This window comes from Sturnus vulgaris, chromosome 18, assembly GCF_052056855.1.
Source record: "Sturnus vulgaris isolate bStuVul1 chromosome 18, bStuVul1.hap1, whole genome shotgun sequence".
Taxonomy (NCBI): Eukaryota; Metazoa; Chordata; class Aves; order Passeriformes; family Sturnidae; genus Sturnus; species Sturnus vulgaris.
The window spans coordinates 5,541,444-5,562,840 of record NC_142260.1 but is presented as its reverse complement, the minus strand read 5'-3'; the positions used below and the strand labels follow the sequence as shown (position 1 = coordinate 5,562,840).

Below are 21,397 nucleotides of genomic sequence, written 5' to 3'. Positions count from 1 at the left end.
GCGCTTCTGCAGGGATCCTCCGGCTCCTGCTGCCAGCCGGGAATGTGGCCGGAGGGAGGGGACACTGCCATGGCTTGTGCTCCCTGGAGCAACCACGATCCCGAGTGCCCAGAGCTGGGCTGGCACCGGCACAGGCGGCACGGACAGGATGGCCCAGGGGCTCAGCATTCCCCCCTGGCTGCTCCCAGAGTGTCACACCAGACGTGTCCCTGCTCCCGGGTGGAGCAGGGCAGGAGAGGTAGGGCTGGGTGGGGGGAAGGCGGCCCCACGGGGTCTGGGTGTGTTGGAGGGGTCAGGAAGGGTCTGGATGCTGCCGATCCCAAATGTCCCCACTGGAGGACAGCAGAGCCCGGCAGACCGCGCTCGGAGCAGGGAAGCGGCCCCGTGCCGGGAAACCTGCGGGATGGCAGAGGATGGGGTGAGGACGGAGAGCGAGGAGGGGGAGCAGGGATGAGCATGGGATGAGGCAGGCAGCAGGAAAGGGTTGTCGGGATGAGGATGGGATTGGGATAGAGCGAGGAAGCTCAGCTGAGCGTCCTTTGGCCAAGGGGAGGTTTTGGCAATGATTCCGGAGCTCTTCCCAGAATGCGAAACGCTTCTGACAAGCAGCCAGTTGCTGCATTAGCACTGCCAGCACTGCCAGCACTGCTCGCATCCCTCTGCTGCCACCAGCGCCACCAGCATCCCTCTGCTGCTCGAGGGACAATGACCCCTCAGGGAAGAGAAACGAGGAATGGTAAAAACATGTCAGGAGAAGGAAAGCAGTTGGAGAATGGGACATTCTGCAGGGAAGTGGAGTGTTTCTCATCAGGAAGAAAGGAGCAGCCAATTGCAAAATTCTGTATGTGGAGCATCTGGCAAAAACCACTTCCTTAGTGGACAAAAAACAACAACAACAAAAAAACCATAAGTAATTACTCCATAGAAGTGGAGCTCTGACGTAGCCAAAGATGCAATTTCCGACTGCCCCACGACTGCACCGAGTCTGGGGAGCAACACCAGGATAGGGCACGGGGAGCAACTGGTGCGGCAGGAGTGGGGAGCTCCTGGTGATCTGGGCATTTTCTCCTTCATGTTTCTGACCTGGGAGGGTCCACTTTAGGACATGGATCCCAAAGGATCAAGAGGTACCAGGAAGTGCTGCTGATCTGCACGGACCCCCTTTGCCTGCTGCTGCCCCACAGTGAACAGGTCAGTGCAATGTTTTCCTTCCTCCCTCCCCCACCTTCCTCGCCTCCAGCAGCTGCTCTGTTCCTGCCACCCTCTCCTGGTGACCGCAGTGCCCTCCCCAGGTCCCCCCTGTGCCCTGTCCTTTCCTTCCCCATCCCCTGCTGAACAGCCCAACCCTCGCACCTCCCTTTCCCACACCACCATTTCCATCACCCTCCTCCCCTGCACATCTCACTCCTCCCCACTCAATCCTTCCCACTGCAGGGAGCTGCTGAGGAGCTGTGTGGTCCATCCCTGGATTCTCCAAGCACTGACTGCCATCCACTCTGACCACAGCCAGGGACCACATCCCACTGCCTGCCCAGTGTCCATCCATGGAGGTGACCACCGTGTTCCCATCTCCTGCCTCACCCACTGAAGAGGACGATCTCTGTGAGATCAATGTCACTGATGTGGCCGTAGATGGTGTCACGCTGCTCATCTGCCTCTGTGGGCTGCTCGGGAACGGGGCTGTCCTCTGCTTTCTCCAAAGGAATCCCACCACCTTCTACATCATCAACCTGGCCTTCGCCAACTTCACCTTCCTTCACTTTGCGGTCCCCTCCTCCCTGCTCTACCTGCTGGAGAACGTGTCCTGCTCCACTGTTGTGTCCCTAAAGTACCTGAGGTCCCTTTTCCTGCTCTCCCTGTTCTCCTACAACCTGGGGCTGTACCTGCTGACAGCCATCAGCATCGAGAGGTGTGCCTCGATTCTCTTCCCCCTCTGGTACCTCTGCCGCCGTCCCAAGCGCCTGTCCTGGGTGGTGTGTGCCCTGCTCTGGGCACTCTCCATCGCTGTCATTGTCACGGTTACTTCCCTGTGCCTGTCACAGGAGCACGAGCACTGCCAAGGGTCTCTCATCTCCATGTACACCCTCAACCTCTTCCTCTTTACCCCAGCCATGCTCATTTCCACCACAATCCTCTTCATTAAGGTCCAGTGCGCCTCCCACGAGCAACAACCCAAGAGACTCGACATTGTTATTTTCCTCTTTGTGCTCTTGTTCCTCCTCTTTGCTCTCCCCCTCAGCCTCTCCAACTTCCTGCAGCAGCTCGGGTACATCGTCGTGTCCTCCCAGGTTGTTTTCCTGCTCGCCTGCATCCACAGCACCATCAACCCCTTCATCCACTTCCTGGCAGGGAGGTGCTGGCGGCATTGCTCCGTTTGGTCCCTCCGGCTCTCCCTCCAGAGGGTCTTTGAGGAGCCAGAAGAAAGCAATGCCCATGGCACTGATCCTGCCATGGACACAGCCGTCCCAGCCTGCTGATCCCTTCCACTGCTCTGCTGAAGGACCCCGGGACAGTGCCTGAGGGCTTCCTCGACTCACCTGATTAATAAACATCCATGGTATCTCCCTCCCTGTGGTGGTGTAATCACGCAGGAGTAGAGAGCAAGGGCGGTGTCAAGGGCCATGTGGGAGGGATGCTGTGCAGGGAGCACATTGGAGCATGGCTTTCCTCCTCTCTCACGGGTCCTAGAACGCAATTCCCCAAAAGGAATCATGCCCCACAGGGCTGTGATCCCCAAATCCCCCGTGGCACCTGCTGCCTGCATCCCACTGCGGTCTGATATCAATAAACAGCATCGTGAACCCTGAGCTGCCTTTGCCCATCTCCCAGCTGTTCCCAGCTCCCTCCGGCTCCTGCTGCCAGCCGGGAATGTGGCCGGAGGGAGGGGACACTGCCATGGCTTGTGCTCCCTGGAGCAACCACGATCCCGAGTGCCCAGAGCTGGGCTGGCACCGGCACAGCCGGCACGGACAGGATGGCCCAGGGGCTCAGCATTCCCCCCTGGCTGCTCCCAGAGTGTCACACCAGACGTGTCCCTGCTCCCAAAGGCCTTTCATTTTTAGTTTTGGGAGCCAGGTGCAAAGGACTCTCTGCCTTCAGGAATTCTTACTCTCACTGCCCTCAGCTGCTCCCTCAGCGGGCTCGGGTGGTGCAGCAGCAAGGAGAGGAGGAGGCCGTGGTCCTCAGCACGGCCACTCCCTTCCAGGAGACAGGTGACATCCGTGTTTGTCACCACGGGCTCTGCGGGGCATCAGCCACCTCCCTGTGCCTTCCCTGGGGTCACCAGCCCCACCACATCCCACACCTTTAATCCATCCTCATCACACCCCACACCTTTTCTCTACCCCCACCACATCCCACACATTACCACGAGTCCCACCACATCCCACACCTTCCCCCCAGCTCCATCATGTCCCACACCAAGCTCCCATCGCACTCCCCTTGCAGCCCACCCACCTCCCGTCCTTCCCATCCCTCCCAGCCCCGTGCCTGAGGCTCCAGTCCCTCCCCATGGGCTGCTCACCCCAGACTGCCTCAGGAGCTTTTCGGGGACTGTTTCCCTGGGAGATCCCCTTCCAGAGCTTCCCCCGCAGTGTCCCGCCCCCCATCCTCCCTTGAAGACGGACAAGAGGCGACAGTGGGATGTATCCATCAGCTTTTATTGGAGAGGAGGAGCGCGGAATGGCCAGGAGCGGAGACACTGCCGGGGATACCGGCTGCAGCGGGGCAGGAGCGCGGCTGCCAGGCGGGAAGGCGGCCCCGGGGCGATCCGGGATGGCAGAGTGGATCAGGAAATGTCTGGATGCCGGCAATCCCAAATATTCCCACCGGAGGGCAGCAGAGCCCGACCGGCCGCGCTCGGAGCGAACGCCAGGAAGGAAACCTGCGGGACGGGACGGGGATGGGGAGGCAGATGGGGATAGGGATAGGGATAGGGATAGGGATAGGGATAGGGATAGGGATAGGGATAGGGATAGGGATAGGGATAGGGATAGGGATAGGGATAGGGATAGGGATAGGGATGGGGATGAACACAACACCATGGATCAGTGGATGGGAAAAGCTATGGGATGCATCCTGACTCACAGCTGCAGGAAGATGACCTGCAGACCTGGCTTGGAGCAAGACGGAGCAGCTGAGCATGAAGCTGGCGTGCGCAGCACGGCCACTGGGACCACAGTGGCCTCTCAGCTGGATGTTGTGTTGGTCCCTGCTTCCTCAAAGACTCTACGGATGGCAACCTGGAGGGACACGATGGAGCAATGCCTCCAGCAGCCACCCACGAAAAAGTAGATGAAGGGGTTGATGCTGCTGTTGATGCAGGCCAGCAGGAAAACAACCTTGGAGGACACAAGCAGCATATCCAGCTGCTGAAAGAAATACCATAGACTGAGGGGCACTACAAAGATGAGGAAGAAGAGCACAGTGAGGAAGATAACAATGTAGAGCCTCTTAGGCTGACGTCTCTTGGAGACACACAGGACCTTGATGAAGAGGATCACATTGGAGATGACCATGGGTAGGGCAAAGATGAGGAAGCTGACGGCGAACATGGAGACGACAGCCACCCGGCAGTGCTCGTGATCCTGTGACAGGCACAAGGAGGTCACCACCACCATGACAGCGATGGAGAGTCCCCAGAGCAGGGCACACACCACCCAGGACAGGTGGTTGGGACGGCGGCAGCGGTACCAGAGGGGGAAGAGAATCGAGGCACACCTCTCGATGCTGATGGCTGTCAGCAGGTACAGCCCCATGTTGTAGGAGAACAGGGAGAGCAGGAAAAGGGACCTCAGGTACTTTAGGGACACAACAGTGGAGCAGGACACGTCCTCCAGCAGGTAGAGCAGGGAGACGGAGACCATGAAGATGAGGAAGGTGAAGTCGGCAACGGCCAGGTTGAGGATGTAGACGGTGATGGGGTTCCTGCGGATGCGGAATCCAAGGAGCCAGAGGACAGCCCCATTCCCGAGCAGCCCACAGAGGCAGATGAGCTGCGTGACACCATCTATGGCCACACCAGTGACATCGATCTCACAGGAATCATCTCCTTCGGTGTCCATCACGGGAGATGAGGGAGGTGGGGATGTCTGGTTCAGCTCCATGGTGGAAGGTGGGATGTGGTCCCCAGCTGTGGTCAGAGCAGAGGGGGGTTAGTGGAACCCCAGGATATCCCAGGACCGAGGGAGGGGTCCTGGTGGGGTGGTTACAACAGGGCTGGGGACAGGGGGCCCATGGAATGGCTGGGGGGGTGAGGATGGAGGGAGGCTTGGATCAATCCAGTCATCTCGATAGAGGACAACTACGGGAGCAGTGAGAGGGGATTTGGGGACATCCAGGGAGACGCAAGCAGTACCCAGGGCTGGAATCTGGTCCCAGCCTCCTACCTTTCCTTGGGGCCAACCTGTTGCTTTGTCCGAGCTCCTTCCCTCCAGTCCTCTTCACCACAATCTTCTCCAGTGAGGAAAATTGGGGTCTCCACCTCCTCAGAAGCTCCGAGCCGCCTATTTGTCCCCAAATAAAGCTGCTTCTTGGGGCGTTTCTGCACAATCACGAGTCAGGCACTGAGAGCACTGGGCAGTTGCACACAGGCTGCCTCTTCTCCCGTCAAAATTCTGTTGGTCTTGCGGGAAAGGAAATGTTTTGCCCGAGCAAATACCCCAGAGGATGAACACTGCAGCATTTACATCTTTCTGTGAAAGAATCTTGATGCTTTTAGGATCCAACCTGAGATCTCATTAGACTGGCAATTGCCATCTTCGTAATTGTTTGATGGTGCTCAAGACTCTTCTCCCCATCCTACCCCGATGCTGGCATCCTTCTGAGATTGCTCATTACTGCGTGCATTTGCCTCCCAGCCTCCCAGCATGAGGATCCTTCTCCGACTCCATCCTGAATGAGGCCGAGGTGAGAATATGGAATTTGTTGTCTGAGCCATCACTTTGGATTCACTCCAACCGGTCTGGGGGGGTTCCAGAGCCCTCCTGGACTGGCTGGTAGCCACTGAGAGAGCCTGGAGAGACTGGTGGCAGGTGAGGGGAAAGCAAACACAACCCCACATTCCTCCCTGCAACCCTGCACCAGAAGCATCCATTCACCCCAACCAAAGTTTTAGGGTGGCAGAAGAAGCCAGTGACTGGAGTGGACAGGCTCTTGGGGACATCGAGAAAGGAGCATGGGGGACATCAATGATAGAATGGCGTGTCCCCGAGCAAAGCAGGGTGTCACAGCATGTCCCACCTGTGTTGGAATCACTGAAACTGGAATTGCTGAGCTGGGCACTGGAGACAGAGACTCTTGGCAGGGCAGGGCTCAGCATGGCACAGCAGGGGTGTGACAGCAGGGGTGGCAGTGACAGCGGGGCCGGGGCAGTGAGTCACCCCCTCCGTGCCTCCCTCCACCCCTGGACTTTGCCTCCCGCGGATGCTCACGGCAATAAATCCCGGTCTCGGAGGCGGGAATGGGGCGTCGGGGAGGACACAGGGGTCCCATCCCAGGGGTGTGGGGGCTGAGCTGTGCAGGGGGATCTGCACGGAGAGTGCACGAGTGGGATCGGGATGGGGAGTGGCATCAGGAGCGGGATGGGGATGAGAGTGTGCCAGAGGCAGCGGGCAGGAGTGCGAGCGAGCGTCACACAGGCAGGCAGGACATGCAGGTGGCAGTGTGACGCTTGTGCGCCGCGAGGACCAGCCGGGAGAAGGTCACCTGCGCGCCAGGACACCTGTACGTGTGTCGCGGCCGCTGTCACCACCGCGGCCCCAGCCCGGCGGCGGGTGACAGCCGCACCCTGGACCGGGCGGGTGCTTCCCGCCCCCTGTCCCCATCCCTGTCTCCGCCGAGGCCACACGGGATCCGTGGCCTCACCGGACACCCCCATGCAGCAGGAGCGGGGCGGGCAGAGCCCAGGAGCCCCCGAAACCGAGGTCAAGGCTGTCATCGTAGGGGATGGCGGCTGTGGGAAGACGTCACTGCTGGTGGCCTTCGCCAAAGGGGACTTCCCCAAGGTACCAGGGTCCCTGTGATCTGCTGGGTGGGTGACTGTCCCCGTACCGGAGCGGTGACGGGCAAAGGGCGGCGATGGGACGGACACGGTGGCAGCAGAGGGACCGTTTGAAGCGGGACGGGGGGGACATGGGGACATGGGGACAGGAGACGGCCCAGCTTGGGGCTGGTGAGAGTCTGTGACACCTCCGCCTCTCTTGGCGGGCCACAGGGCGGGGAGCAGGGTTTGCCCCGCAGTGAGGGCACTCAGACAGTGCAGGGAAGGAGGGCAGCCAACGACACCCGTGTCCTGAATTCCGCTGGGTCATCCATGACGCTGTTATGGCCTGGATGGGGGACAAGGATGGTCCCCATCCCACTGCCCCAGGGAGGAAGCACCATTTCCTACTCCCTGCTTCCCTCGCTGTGCCCCAATCTGTCCCCATTGGGGTGACCTCCATCGCTGCCCCCCACAGCTGCCTGTGTCACCTGTATCACGCTCTCCCTGTCCCCTGCCAGGTCTACGTCCCCACCGTGTTCGAGAAGTACACAGCGTCCCTCCAGGTTGCCGGCAAGCCCGTGACGATCCACCTGTGGGACACAGCAGGTGGGACAGGAGGGGACACGGCTGGCAGTTGTGGCCCCCACTCTCCCACCGGGCGTTTCGGGGTGTCCCACACACCTGGTCATGCCTTGGCGGGGTGTCCCCATGCCATGACCGTGGGAGAGCAGGGGTTGACCCACAGCCATCCCCACAGATGTCACTTTCACACTCCCACGTCGGTGTGTAATGGTTTCCTTTTCCACCCGGCAGGACAGGAAGACTATGACAGGCTTCGCCCTCTGTCCTACTCTGATGCCAACGTTGTCCTCATATGCTTCGATGTCACCGACTCCAACAGCTTCGACAACATCCTAACAAAGGTAACACGACCCCGGGGATGCTGCCTGTCCCCTGTCCCCATCCCTCGGTGACACGTGCCCATCCCTGGGTGACATGTCCCCTCACAGTGGTACCCGGAGGTGAACCACTTCTGCAAGGGGGTCCCGGTGCTGCTGGTGGGACCAGGAGGTGCTGCAGAAGCTGAAGGACGGACGGATAGAGCCCGTGTCCCGCCAGCAGGTGGGTATCACCTCCCGGTGGGTCGGAACGGGGCAGGGGTGCTCCCCAGCACGGGATAGTGCGACAGCAGGGTCCCAGAGGAGTCTGACTCTGCGTGTCCCCGCAGGGAGAGGCCATGGCCCGGCAGGTCCGCGCCGTGTCCTACATGGAATGCTCGGCCAGGTACCAGGATAACGTCGGGAACATCTTTGAGAAAGCCTGCAGTGCCGCCATCAGTGCCGCCCGCCGGAGGCAGCGCAAGACGAGACCCAGGAGGGTCTGCGTGTTCCTCTGAGCCCCCCGGCTCGGCACAGCCCCCCGGGGATCTCCTGCTGTCCTCAGGCTCCGACCGCACCGCGGCTGCTGCCGCACCTCTGCCTCCAACACCGGAATGCCGCTGCCACCCTCCCGACCCGGGGCTGGCACCGCTGGTCACCACGAGGTGACAGCAGGAAAGCATCCCTGGCACGAAGAAACTGTCACGCCTGGATCCCACAGTTCTGTCCCTGTCCCACCAGGAATCTCAGCATCCTGTCCCTGTCCCACCAGGAATCCCAGAACTGATTTGGGGGCTCCCCTTCCCGCTGGCAGGCCAGCGCCGGAGGGTGACACGGGGTCATCTTCTGCCATTAAAGTGACACAAAATTCGTCAGCGTGACACGATCCCTGGGGCAGGAGCAGCCCCTGCACGGCCTGGGAGCATCGGGGACGTGGAGTGGGTGTCGGGGACATGGGGTGGGTGTCGAGGACTCAGGGTCCCACCACGGGCCTGTGGTGGATGAGAGGCCACCAGGATGGGGTCACCTGCTGGGTTTGGCTTGAGGTGTGTGTGAGCATGTGTTCAGGTTGGTGCTGCACGTTCAGGTCTGTAGGGTTACCATTGATTACCACTTGTATAGTCATATATATGTTTTTATATACCTGATAATATATAATGTATATGTAACTAGATGGTAAATTTTGAACCGTCCATATCACTTAATTTGTTACATATACCAGTAGATATAGTTAGGTAATAACTATGTATATAGCTATATATAGTTTATAAAAGCGTTGTTCATATCTGTAGTATAGAACTAAGGAGCTGTATGTAGTTACGTAGGTGTATGCAGGTACGTGCCCGTGTCTCTGCATTCAGACCCGGCACAGGCGTGCACAGCCGTGCGCGCAGCCCTGAAGCCCGCGGGGACGTGGAGGGGCCTCACGGCGGGTCAGGAAGCCCCCAAAATCCCACCGGGGCTCTGCCTCTGCATCCCCTCCCGCGGTCTTTGAGGAGCCCAAAGGAAACATTGCCTCCAGCGATCCATGAGCACGGCAGTGTGATTCCTCCTGCTGCACTGCTGAGGGACTCCGGGACAGTGACTGAGAGATGCCTGGAGTCACCTGATGAATAAATATCCACAGTGTCACCCTCCCTTTGCTGGTGCATCCCCTCCCCCTTTCCAGGCTGCACTGGGATCTAAGAAATGCTCCTTAGGCATCAACCTTGAGGAGCAGCCCCTGGGCTCAACTCCTCTGCAGCTCATCAGAAACACCCTCTGCTCCCAGGAACTGCAGCTGTACAACAACCTCCTGGGTTTTATGGACAGCCTTGGAAATTATTTCACTTCCCTGAATGGCACAACATCCCTGTTCTCACACTTGCACTGAAAGTAGCCAGCCCTAAGTGTGGCCAGGATGAAACGTGGCTGTGACTGAAGCCCATCCCTTGGGGCCCTGTAAACAGTGATCCAAAAGGAGACCCTTGGAGCTCTCCTGGCCTCAGCAGTGAGTGAGTCAGGCCTGTAAGCGGGGTTAAGTCATGAGATGCCATTCCAGCTAAAAGGTGTTCAGTGTTATTCCTTTGCTAAATTGTTATTTTTAAGGTGTATGAGCTTAAATAGCTGGGAGAAGCAGAGACACTGCTCATGGTCCTGTGCAGAAAGGGGCTGTTGTGGGAAAAAAGGCAGCACTGGAGCAGATCTGGAGGTTGACAGAGGGATCCAGAAGGGTCTGGAAGAAGTCGAGGAGGGTCTGGATGCTGCCAATACCAAATGTCCCCACTGAAGAGCAGAAGAGCCCAATAGGTTGTGCTCAGAGCCAGAGAGTGGCCACCAACTGGGAAATCTGTGGGATGGGATGGGATGGGATGGGATGGGATGGGATGGGATGGGATGGGATGGGATGGGATGGGATGGGATGGGGAGTGGAGATGGGGATTGAGGAGTGATACCAAAATCAGCTGCAATAAACTTTCTAACACAAGGGATGGCACAAGGACACTGACCTCTTTATCTCCACAGGACACACAGAAGGATCTCTACTTGTTCTCTGTGTGGTGAGACTTTACAGCAGGGGTCTTATCCGTTATATCCACTCATAGACATTAAAAAGTTTTTCTTATCTAACACATAAACATCATTTTCCTAGAAGTTATTTTCACGTATCATCCTCCTACTGGGAGTCCTTTCATGACCCTGGAGGATCATCCAGAGGGGTCTCTGGTGGTTGTATTCACTGTCTGCTGCAATATTAAAGGTGACCTTGCCTTGAGCTTTTCCTTTGCCCATGTGCTCTTGAGTCTTGTTAGAGAACTTGCCCCAAAACCACTGCAGGCCTCCTTTTTTGTTTCACTACTGGCTTCAGCTATGTTTATCATCCTGTGTGCCTGCCATTACATCCTTTTATCTTTTTTGCCACTTGGTCGTTGAGCAACTTCAGGAGAGTAGAAATTGATTATTCTGTATGTTCTTTATCAATGTCCTACCAACCAGCCCAACCGTCCCACCTCCCTCTCTCACCCACAATTCCCACCACCCTCCTCCCCTACACATCTCATTTCTCTCCATGGAATCCTTCCCACTGCAGGGAGCTGCTGAGGAGCTGTGTGATCCATCCCGGGATTCTCCAAGCACTGACTGCCATCCACTCTGACCACAGCCAGGGACCACATCCCACTGCCTGCCCAGTGTCCATCCATGGAGGTGACCACCGTGTTCCCATCTCCTGTCTCACCCACTGGAGATGATCTCTGTGAGACAGATGTCACCAACGTGGCCATAGATGGTGTCTTGCTGCTCGTCTGCCTCTGTGGGCTGGCTGGGAATGGGGCTGTCATCTGGCTCCAGCAAAGGAACTCCATCTCACTCTACATCTTTGACCTGGCCTTCGTCGACTTCCTCTTCCTCCTCCTCATGGTCCCCTCCACTCTGCTCTACCTGCTGGAGACCATGTCCTGCTCCATCATCTTTCCTCTGACTTACCTGAGGATACTTTTCCTGCTGTCACTGCTCCCCTACAGCCTGGGGCTGTACCTGCTGACAGCAGTCAGCATCGAGAGGTGCACGTCCATCCTCTGCCCGCTCTGGTACAACAGGCACTGTACCCAGCAACTTTTGGAGGTGGTGAACGCCGTCTTATGGGCTCTGTCCGTCGGTTTCATTGTCACGGTTTCTTCTCTGTGCCTCTGCCAGGAGAACGAGCACTGCCAGGCGTCTCTCATCTCCATGTATGCCTTCAACCTCTTCCTCTTTGCCCCAGCCATGATCATTTCCAGCACAATCCTCTTCATTAAGATCAAGTCTGGCCCCCAGCACCAGCAACCTAAGAGACTCGACATTGTTATCCTCCTCACTGTGCTTATTGTCCTACTCTTTGCTGTCCCCCTCAGCCTCTGCAATTTCCTGCAGGAGCTCGACTACATCACTGTGTCCTTCCAAGTTGTTTTACTGCTCATCTGCATCCACAGCAGCATCAAACCTTTAATCTACTTCCTGGTGGGGAGTTGGAGGAGGGACTGCTCTATGGGGAGCTGCTGGAAACAATGCTCCATTCAGTCCCTAAGGAAAGCCCTCCAGAGGGTGTTTGGGGAGGTAAAAGAAAACCCTGCCAGCAGCGATGGTGCTGCTATGGACACTGGGGTATGAGCCTGTTGATCCCTTCCCCTGCTCTGCTCTACGACCCCGGGACGGTGCCTGAGGGTTTCCTTGAGTCACCTGAGCTGGGAACTCTCCCATTTGCTCCACTCAGAGGATCCTTGAAGCCTGACAACTCCTGGGCCAATTGCCTCACTCCTCGAGGCTCAGCTCTTCTCCTGGTGAGGAGCTGCAAACACATCCAGAGTGAGCATTTCACTGCCTTTCAAGGGAATTTTTCACAGGGACCTTGCAGTGACTGTTTGTCTGCGTCCACACACGTGTCATATTTCCTATTTCATTGACTGGATTTGCTTTGTAAAGATTTTTTCCCTCGCTGTGCCTGTCCGGTCAGTGCTGGGGTGAACCTGGCCACTGAACTCCGTTGTGTTGACGCTTAATATTAAATGTGGTTTTTACTGATCGCCTTGGCGGTGATATTTTTAATGATCTCAAACATTTGTTTGGAACACTCCCGCGGTGTAATCCCACAGAAGAATGGAGCAGGGGCAAGTAGGAGGAATGCTCTGAGTGGAGCACATGGGAGCAGGGAATTCCTCCTCCCCCCCCGGGTCACCCTAGAACACCATGGGCAGGAGGGGTAGGTGGAGCGGGGGCAGGAGCCGGGATGCTGGAACAGAAAGCCGATCCCGGGGGAGAGGGGTATGGGGTGTCGGAGGGCTCTGGAGGGGTGAAGAGAAGATCGGAGGGGGTCTGGATGCTGCCAATCCCAAATCTCCCCACTGGAGGACAGCAGAGCCCGGCAGACCGCGCTCGGAGCAGGGAAGCGGCCCCGTGCCGGGAAACCTGCGGGATGGCAGAGGATGGGGTGAGGACGGAGAGCGAGGAGGGGGAGCAGGGATGAGCATGGGATGAGGCAGGCAGCAGGAAAGGGTTGTCGGGATGAGGATGGGGTTGGGATAGAGCGAGGAAGCTCAGCTGAGCGTCCTTTGGCCAAGGGGAGGTTTTGGCAATGATTCCGGAGCTCTTCCCAGAATGCGAAACGCTTCTGACAAGCAGCCAGTTGCTGCATTAGCACTGCCAGCACTGCCAGCACTGCTCGCATCCCTCTGCTGCCACCAGCGCCACCAGCATCCCTCTGCTGCTCGAGGGACAATGACCCCTCAGGGAAGAGAAACGAGGAATGGTAAAAACATGTCAGGAGAAGGAAAGCAGTTGCAGAATGGGACATTCTGCAGGGAAGTGGAGTGTTTCTCATCAGGAAGAAAGGAGCAGCCAATTGCAAAATTCTGTATGTGGAGCATCTGGCAAAAACCACTTCCTTAGTGGACAAAAAACAACAACAAAAAAACCCCATAAGTAATTACTCCATAGAAGTGGAGCTCTGACGTAGCCAAAGATGCAATTTCCGACTGCCCCACGACTGCACCGAGTCTGGGGAGCAACACCAGGATAGGGCACGGGGAGCAACTGGTGCGGCAGGAGTGGGGAGCTCCTGGTGATCTGGGCACTTTCTCCTTCATGTTTCTGACCTGGGAGGATCCACTTTAGGACATGGATCCCAAAGGAGCAAGAGGTACCAGGAAGTGCTGCTGATCTGCACAGACCCCCTTTGCCTGCTGCTGCCCCACAGTGAACAGGTCAGTGCAATGTTTTCCTTCCTCCCTCCTCCACCTTCCTCTCCTCCAGCAGCAGCTCTGTTCCTGCCACCCTCTCCTGGTGACCGCAGTGCCCTCCCCAGGTCCCTCCTGTGCCCTGTCCTTTGCTTCCCCATCCCCTGCTGAACAGCCCAATCCTCGCACCTCCCTTTCCCACACCACCATTTCCATCACCCTCCTCCCCTGCACATCTCACTCCTCCCCACTCAATCCTTCCCACTGCAGGGAGCTGCTGAGGAGCTGTGTGATCCATCCCTGGATTCTCCAAGCACTGACTGCCATCCACTCTGACCACAGCCAGGGACCACATCCCACTGCCTGCCCAGTGTCCATCCATGGAGGTGACCACCGTGTTCCCATCTCCTGCCTCACCCACTGAAGACGACAATCTCTGTGAGATCAATGTCACTGATGTGGCCATAGATGGTGTCACGCTGCTCATCTGCCTCTGTGGGCTGGTCGGGAACGGGGCTGTCCTCTGCTTTCTCCAAAGGAATCCCACCACCTTCTACATCATCAACCTGGCCTTCGCCAACTTCACCTTCCTTCACTTCGCGGTCCCCTCCTCCCTGCTCTACCTGCTGGAGAACGTGTCCTGCTCCACTGTTGTGTCCCTAAAGTACCTGAGGTCCCTTTTCCTGCTCTCCCTGTTCTCCTACAACCTGGGGCTGTACCTGCTGACAGCCATCAGCATCGAGAGGTGTGCCTCGATTCTCTTCCCCCTCTGGTACCTCTGCCGCCGTCCCAAGCGCCTGTCCTGGGTGGTGTGTGCCCTGCTCTGGGCACTCTCCATCGCTGTCATTGTCACGGTTACTTCCCTGTGCCTGTCACAGGAGCACGAGCACTGCCAGGGGTCTCTCATCTCCATGTACACCCTCAACCTCTTCCTCTTTACCCCAGCCATGCTCATTTCCACCACAATCCTCTTCATTAAGGTCCAGTGCGCCTCCCACGAGCAACAACCCAAGAGACTCGACATTGTTATTTTCCTCTTTGTGCTCTTGTTCCTCCTCTTTGCTCTCCCCCTCAGCCTCTCCAACTTCCTGCAGCAGCTCGGGTACATCGTCGTGTCCTCCCAGGTTGTTTTCCTGCTCGCCTGCATCCACAGCACCATCAACCCCTTCATCCACTTCCTGGCAGGGAGGTGCTGGCGGCATTGCTCCGTTTGGTCCCTCCGGCTCTCCCTCCAGAGGGTCTTTGAGGAGCCAGAAGAAAGCAATGCCCATGGCACTGATCCTGCCATGGACACAGCCGTCCCAGCCTGCTGATCCCTTCCACTGCTCTGCTGAAGGACCCCGGGACAGTGCCTGAGGGCTTCCTCGACTCACCTGATTAATAAACATCCATGGTATCTCCCTCCCTGTGGTGGTGTAATCACGCAGGAGTAGAGAGCAAGGGCGGTGTCAAGGGCCATGTGGGAGGGATGCTGTGCAGGGAGCACATTGGAGCATGGCTTTCCTCCTCTCTCACGGGTCCTAGAACGCAATTCCCCAAAAGGAATCATGCCCCACAGGGCTGTGATCCCCAAATCCCCCGTGGCACCTGCTGCCTGCATCCCACTGCGGTCTGATATCAATAAACAGCATCGTGAACCTGAGCTGCCTTTGCCCATCTCCCAGCTGTTCCCAGATCCCTCCGGCTTCTGCTGCCAGCCGGGAATGTGGCCGGAGGGAGGGGACACTGCCATGGCTTGTGCTCCCTGGAGCAACCACGATCCCGAGTGCCCAGAGCTGGGCTGGCACCGGCACAGCCGGCACGGACAGGATGGCCCAGGGGCTCAGCATTCCCCCCTGGCTGCTCCCAGAGTGTCACACCAGACGTGTCCCTGCTCCCAAAGGCCTTTCATTTTTAGTTTTGGGAGCCAGGTGTAAAGGACTCTCTGCCTTCAGGAATTCTTACTCTCCACTGCCTTCAGCTGCTCCCTCAGCGGGCTCGGGTGGTGCAGCAGCAAGGAGAGGAGGAGGCCGTGGTCCTCAGCACGGCCACTCCCTTCCAGGAGACAGGTGACATCCGTGTTTGTCACCACGGGCTCTGCGGGGCATCAGCCACCTCCCTGTGCCTTCCCTGGGGTCACCAGCCCCACCACATCCCACACCTTTAATCCATCCTCATCACACCCCACACCTTTTCTCTACCCCCACCACATCCCACACATTACCACGAGTCCCACCACATCCCACACCTTCCCCCCAGCTCCATCATGTCCCACACCAAGCTCCCATCGCACTCCCCTTGCAGCCCACCCACCTCCCGTCCTTCCCATCCCTCCCAGCCCCGTGCCTGAGGCTCCAGTCCCTCCCCATGGGCTGCTCACCCCAGGCTGCCTCAGGAGCTTTTCGGGGACTGTTTCTCTGGGAGATCCCCTTCCAGAGCTTCCCCCGCAGTGTCCCGCCCCCCAACCTCCCTTGGAGACGGACAAGAGGCGACAGCGGGATGTATCCATCAGCTTTTATTGGAGAGGAGGAGCGCGGAATGGCCAGGAGCGGAGACACTGCCGGGGATACCGGCTGCAGCGGGGCAGGAGCGCGGCTGCCAGGCGGGAAGGCGGCCCCGGGGCGATCCGGGATGGCAGAGTGGATCAGGAAATGTCTGGATGCCGGCAATCCCAAATATTCCCACCGGAGGGCAGCAGAGCCCGACCGGCCGCGCTCGGAGCGAACGCCAGGAAGGAAACCTGCGGGACGGGACGGGGATGGGGAGGCAGATGGATAGGGATAGGGATAGGGATAGGGATAGGGATAGGGATAGGGATAGGGATAGGGATAGGGATAGGGATAGGGATAGGGATAGGGATAGGGATAGGGATAGGGATAGGGATAGGGATAGGGATAGGGATAGGGATAGGGATAGGGATAGGGATGGGGATGGGGATGGGGATGGGGATGGGGATGGGGATGGGGATGGGGATGGGGATGGGGATGAGGATGGGGATGAGGATGGGGATGAACACAACACCATGGATCAGTGGATGGGAAAAGCTATGGGATGCATCCTGACTCACAGCTGCAGGAAGATGACCTGCAAACCTGGCTTGGAGCAAGACGGAGCAGCTGAGTATGAAGCTGGCGTGCGCAGCACGGCCACTGAGACCACAGTGGCCTCTCAGTTGGATGTTGTGGTGATCCCTGTCTCCTCAAAGACCCTACGGAAGGCAACCTGGAGGGACACGATGGAGCAACGCCTCCAGCAGCTCCCCACCAAGAAGTAGATGAAGGGGTTGATGCTGCTGTTGATGCAAGCCAGCAGGAAAACAACCTGGGAGGACACAATCAAGTAATCGATCTGCTGAAGGAAATTCCAGAGGCTGAGGGGCACTCCAAAGATAAGGAAGAAGAGCACAGTGAGGAAGATAACAATGTAGAGCCTCTTAGGCTGACGTCTCTTGGAGATACACAGGACCTTGATGAAGAGGATCACATTGGAGATGACCATGGGTGGAGCAAAGATGAGGAAGTTGAGGGCATACATGGAGATGAGAGACACCTGGCAGTGCTCGTGATCCTGTGACAGGCACAAGGAGGTCACCACCACCATGACAGCGATGGAGAGTCCCCAGAGCAGGGCACACACCACCCAGGACAGGCGCTTGGGACGGCGGCAGCGGTACCAGAGGGGGAAGAGAATCGAGGCACACCTCTCGATGCTGATGGCTGTCAGCAGGTACAGCCCCATGTTGTAGGAGAATAGGGAGAGCAGGAAAAGGGACCTCAGGTACTTTAGGGACACAACAGTGGAGCAGGACACGTTCTCCAGCAGGTAGAGCAGGGAGGAAGAGACCATGAAGATGAGGAAGGTGAAGTCGGCAACGGCCAGGTTGAGGATGTAGACGGTGATGGGGTTCCTGCGGATGTGGAATCCAAGGAGCCAGAGGACAGCCCCATTCCCGAGCAGCCCACAGAGGCAGATGAGCTGTGTGACACCATCTATGGCCACACCAGTGACATCGATCTCACAGGAATCATCTCCTTCGGTGTCCATCACGGGAGATGAGGGAGGTGGGGATGTCTGGTTCAGCTCCATGGTGGAAGGTGGGATGTGGTCCCCAGCTGTGGTCAGAGCAGAGGGGGGTTAGTGGAACCCCAGGATATCCCAGGACCGAGGGAGGGGTCCTGGTGGGGTGGTTACAACAGGGCTGGGGACAGGGGGTCCATGGAATGGCTGGGGGGGTGAGGATGGAGGGAGGCTTGGATCAATCCAGTCATCTCGATAGAGGACAACTACGGGAGCAGTGAGAGGGGATTTGGGGACATCCAGGGAGACGCAAGCAGTACCCAGGGCTGGAATCTGGTCCCAGCCTCCTACCTTTCCTTGGGGCCAACCTGTTGCTTTGTCCGAGCTCCTTCCCTCCAGTCCTCTTCACCACAATCTTCTCCAGTGAGGAAAATTGGGGTCTCCACCTCCTCAGAAGCTCCGGGCCGCCTATTTGTCCCCAAATAAAGCTGCTTCTTGGGGCGTTTCTGCACAATCACGAGTCAGGCACTGAGAGCACTGGGCAGTTGCACACAGGCTGCCTCTTCTCCCGTCAAAATTCTGTTGGTCTTGCGGGAAAGGAAATGTTTTGCCCGAGCAAATACCCCAGAGGATGAACACTGCAGCATTTACATCTTTCTGTGAAAGAATCTTGATGCTTTTAGGATCCAACCTGAGATCTCATTAGACTGGTAATTGCCACCTTCGTAATTGTTTGATGGTGCTCAAGACTCCTCTCCCCATCCTACCCCGATGCTGGCATCCTTCTGAGATTGTTCATTACTGCGTGCATTTGCCTCCCAGCCTCCCAGCATGAGGATCCTTCTCCGACTCCATCCTGAATGAGGCCGAGGTGAGAATATGGAATTTGTTGTCTGAGCCATCACTTTGGATTCACTCCAACCGGTCTGGGGGGGTTCCAGAGCCCTCCTGGACTGGCTGGTAGCCACTGAGAGAGCCTGGAGAGACTGGTGGCAGGTGAGGGGAAAGCAAACACAACCCCACATTCCTCCCTGCAACCCTGCACCAGAAGCATCCATTCACCCCAACCAAAGTTTTAGGGTGGCAGAAGAAGCCAGTGACTGGAGTGGACAGGCTCTTGGGGACATCGAGAAAGGAGCATGGGGGACATCAATGATAGAATGGCGTGTCCCCGAGCAAAGCAGGGTGTCACAGCATGTCCCACCTGTGTTGGAATCACTGAAACTGGAATTGCTGAGCTGGGCACTGGAGACAGAGACTCTTGGCAGGGCAGGGCTCAGCATGGCACAGCAGGGGTGTGACAGCAGGGGTGGCAGTGACAGCGGGGCCGGGGCAGTGAGTCACCCCCTCCGTGCCTCCCTCCACCCCTGGACTTTGCCTCCCGCGGATGCTCACGGCAATAAATCCCGGTCTCGGAGGCGGGAATGGGGCGTCGGGGAGGACACAGGGGTCCCATCCCAGGGGTGTGGGGGCTGAGCTGTGCAGGGGGATCTGCACGGAGAGTGCACGAGTGGGATCGGGATGGGGAGTGGCATCAGGAGCGGGATGGGGATGAGAGTGTGCCAGAGGCAGCGGGCAGGAGTGCGAGCGAGCGTCACACAGGCAGGCAGGACATGCAGGTGGCAGTGTGACGCTTGTGCGCCGCGAGGACCAGCCGGGAGAAGGTCACCTGCGCGCCAGGACACCTGTACGTGTGTCGCGGCCGCTGTCACCACCGCGGCCCCAGCCCGGCGGCGGGCGGGCCCGGCGGGCGGGTGACAGCCGCACCCTGGACCGGGCGGGTGCTTCCCGCCCCCTGTCCCCATCCCTGTCTCCGCCGAGGCCACACGGGATCCGTGGCCTCACCGGACACCCCCATGCAGCAGGAGCGGGGCGGGCAGAGCCCAGGAGCCCCCGAAACCGAGGTCAAGGCTGTCATCGTAGGGGATGGCGGCTGTGGGAAGACGTCACTGCTGGTGGCCTTCGCCAAAGGGGACTTCCCCAAGGTACCAGGGTCCCTGTGATCTGCTGGGTGGGTGACTGTCCCCGTACCGGAGCGGTGACGGGCAAAGGGCGGCGATGGGACGGACACGGTGGCAGCAGAGGGACCGTTTGAAGCGGGACGGGGGGGACATGGGGACATGGGGACATGGGGACATAGGGACATAGGGACAGGAGACGGCCCAGCTTGGGGCTGGTGAGAGTCTGTGACACCTCCGCCTCTCTTGGCGGGCCACAGGGCGGGGAGCAGGGTTTGCCCCGCAGTGAGGGCACTCAGACAGTGCAGGGAAGGGGGGCAGCCAACGACACCCGTGTCCTGAATTCCGCTGGGTCATCCATGACGCTGTTGTGGCCTGGATGGGGGACAAGGGTGGTTCCCATCCCACTGCCCCAGGGAGGAAGCACCATTTCCTACTCCCTGCTTCCCTCGCTGTGCCCCAATCTGTCCCCATTGGGGTGACCTCCATCGCTGCCCCCCACAGCTGCCTGTGTCACCTGTATCACGCTCTCCCTGTCCCCTGCCAGGTCTACGTCCCCACCGTGTTCGAGAAGTACACAGCGTCCCTCCAGGTTGCCGGCAAGCCCGTGACGATCCACCTGTGGGACACAGCAGGTGGGACAGGAGGGGACACGGCTGGCAGTTGTGCCCCCCACTCTCCCACCGGGCGTTTCGGGGTGTCCCACACACCTGGTCATTCCTTGGCGGGGTGTCCCCATGCCATGACCGTGGGAGAGTAGGGGTTGACCCACAGCCATCCCCACAGATGTCACTTTCACGCTCCCACGTCTGCGTGTAATGGTTTCCTTTTCCACCCGGCAGGACAGGAAGACTATGACAGGCTTCGCCCTCTGTCCTACTCTGATGCCAACGTTGTCCTCATATGCTTCGATGTCACCGACTCCAACAGCTTCGACAACATCCTAACAAAGGTAACACGACCCCGGGGGTGCTGCCTGTCCCCTGTCCCCATCCCTCGGTGACACGTGCCCATCCCTGGGTGACATGTCCCCTCACAGTGGTACCCGGAGGTGAACCACTTCTGCAAGGGGGTCCCGGTGCTGCTGGTGGGATGCAAGACGGACCTGCGGCAGGACCAGGAGGTGCTGCAGAAGCTGAAGGACGGGCGGATAGAGCCCGTGTCCCGCCAGCAGGTGGGTATCACCTCCCGGTGGGTCGGAAAGGCTCAGGGGTGCTCCCCAGCACGGGATAGTGCGACAGCAGGGTCCCAGAGGAGTCTGACTCTGCGTGTCCCCGCAGGGAGAGGCCATGGCCCGGCAGGTCCGCGCCGTGTCCTACATGGAATGCTCGGCCAGGTACCAGGATAACGTCGGGAACATCTTTGAGAAAGCCTGCAGTGCCGCCATCAGTGCCGCCCGCCGGAGGCAGCGCAAGACGAGACCCAGGAGGGTCTGCGTGTTCCTCTGAGCCCCCCGGCTCGGCACAGCCCCCCGGGGATCTCCTGCTGTCCTCAGGCTCCGACCGCACCGCGGCTGCTGCCGCACCTCTGCCTCCAACACCGGAATGCCGCTGCCACCCTCCCGACCCGGGGCTGGCACCGCTGGTCACCACGAGGTGACAGCAGGAAAGCATCCCTGGCACGAAGAAACTGTCACGCCTGGATCCCACAGTCCTGTCCCTGTCCCACCAGGAATCTCAGCATCCTGTCCCTGTTCCACCAGGAATCCCAGAACTGATTTGGGTCTCCCCTTCCCGCTGGCAGGCCAGCGCCGGAGGGTGACACGGGGTCATCTTCTGCCATTAAAGTGACACAAAATTCGTCAGCGTGACACGATCCCTGGGGCAGGAGCAGCCCCTGCACGGCCTGGGAGCATCGGGGACGTGGAGTGGGTGTCGGGGACATGGGGTGGGT

At 58.6% G+C, this 21,397-nt stretch overlaps 6 protein-coding genes across 10 annotated transcripts; 4 read left to right on the top strand and 2 right to left on the bottom strand.

The window, feature by feature from the left end:
* Positions 1 to 344: 344 nt before the first annotated feature.
* On the top strand, positions 345 to 2,565 carry LOC148221719 (mas-related G protein-coupled receptor member H-like). The gene is made up of 3 exons (XM_088175566.1): positions 345 to 418; positions 1,103 to 1,191; positions 1,435 to 2,565. The coding sequence occupies exon 3, from the start codon at positions 1,545 to 1,547 to the stop codon at positions 2,475 to 2,477; it is 933 nt and encodes a 310-aa protein (XP_088031692.1). The 5' UTR covers positions 345 to 418; positions 1,103 to 1,191; positions 1,435 to 1,544; the 3' UTR covers positions 2,478 to 2,565.
* Positions 2,566 to 3,658: 1,093 nt separating this feature from the next.
* On the bottom strand, positions 3,659 to 5,726 carry LOC148221718 (mas-related G protein-coupled receptor member H-like). Its single transcript, XM_088175285.1, has 2 exons — positions 5,388 to 5,726; positions 3,659 to 5,131 (listed from the first exon to the last, which is right to left on the bottom strand). Exon 2 carries the CDS (start codon positions 5,103 to 5,105, stop codon positions 4,188 to 4,190), a length of 918 nt encoding a protein of 305 aa, XP_088031411.1. The 5' UTR covers positions 5,106 to 5,131; positions 5,388 to 5,726; the 3' UTR covers positions 3,659 to 4,187.
* Positions 5,727 to 6,785: 1,059 nt separating this feature from the next.
* Positions 6,786 to 8,731, top strand: LOC106854701 (rho-related GTP-binding protein RhoF). The gene is given in 6 exon segments (XM_014878760.2): positions 6,786 to 7,004; positions 7,501 to 7,588; positions 7,796 to 7,905; positions 7,993 to 8,042; positions 8,044 to 8,104; positions 8,211 to 8,731. Coding segments are annotated over 6 exon segments (606 nt in total). The 5' UTR covers positions 6,786 to 6,875; the 3' UTR covers positions 8,379 to 8,731.
* A 1,552-nt stretch (positions 8,732 to 10,283) lies between these two features.
* On the top strand, positions 10,284 to 12,400 carry LOC106854690 (mas-related G protein-coupled receptor member A1-like). Its single transcript, XM_088175557.1, has one exon. It carries the CDS (start codon positions 11,041 to 11,043, stop codon positions 11,986 to 11,988), a length of 948 nt encoding a protein of 315 aa, XP_088031683.1. The 5' UTR covers positions 10,284 to 11,040; the 3' UTR covers positions 11,989 to 12,400.
* Positions 12,401 to 13,533: 1,133 nt separating this feature from the next.
* On the top strand, positions 13,534 to 21,304 carry RHOD (ras homolog family member D). Of its 5 annotated transcripts, none has more exons than XM_088175563.1 (6): positions 13,534 to 13,577; positions 18,230 to 19,531; positions 20,052 to 20,139; positions 20,347 to 20,456; positions 20,544 to 20,678; positions 20,785 to 21,304. In XM_088175563.1, exons 2-6 carry the CDS (start codon positions 19,403 to 19,405, stop codon positions 20,950 to 20,952), a joined length of 630 nt encoding a protein of 209 aa, XP_088031689.1. In that variant the 5' UTR covers positions 13,534 to 13,577; positions 18,230 to 19,402; the 3' UTR covers positions 20,953 to 21,304. The 5 variants fall into 5 exon arrangements, with proteins under 5 accessions (XP_088031689.1, XP_088031691.1, XP_088031687.1 ...); XM_088175564.1 differs by lacking the exon at positions 13,534 to 13,577 and having other exon boundaries at positions 16,679 to 18,256; positions 18,369 to 19,531; XM_088175562.1 differs by lacking the exons at positions 13,534 to 13,577; positions 18,230 to 19,531 and having other exon boundaries at positions 19,562 to 20,139.
* LOC148221717 (mas-related G protein-coupled receptor member H-like) lies at positions 16,698 to 18,036 on the bottom strand. The gene is made up of 2 exons (XM_088175579.1): positions 17,898 to 18,036; positions 16,698 to 17,641 (listed from the first exon to the last, which is right to left on the bottom strand). The coding sequence occupies exon 2, from the start codon at positions 17,613 to 17,615 to the stop codon at positions 16,698 to 16,700; it is 918 nt and encodes a 305-aa protein (XP_088031705.1). The 5' UTR covers positions 17,616 to 17,641; positions 17,898 to 18,036.
* Positions 21,305 to 21,397: the final 93 nt, after the last annotated feature.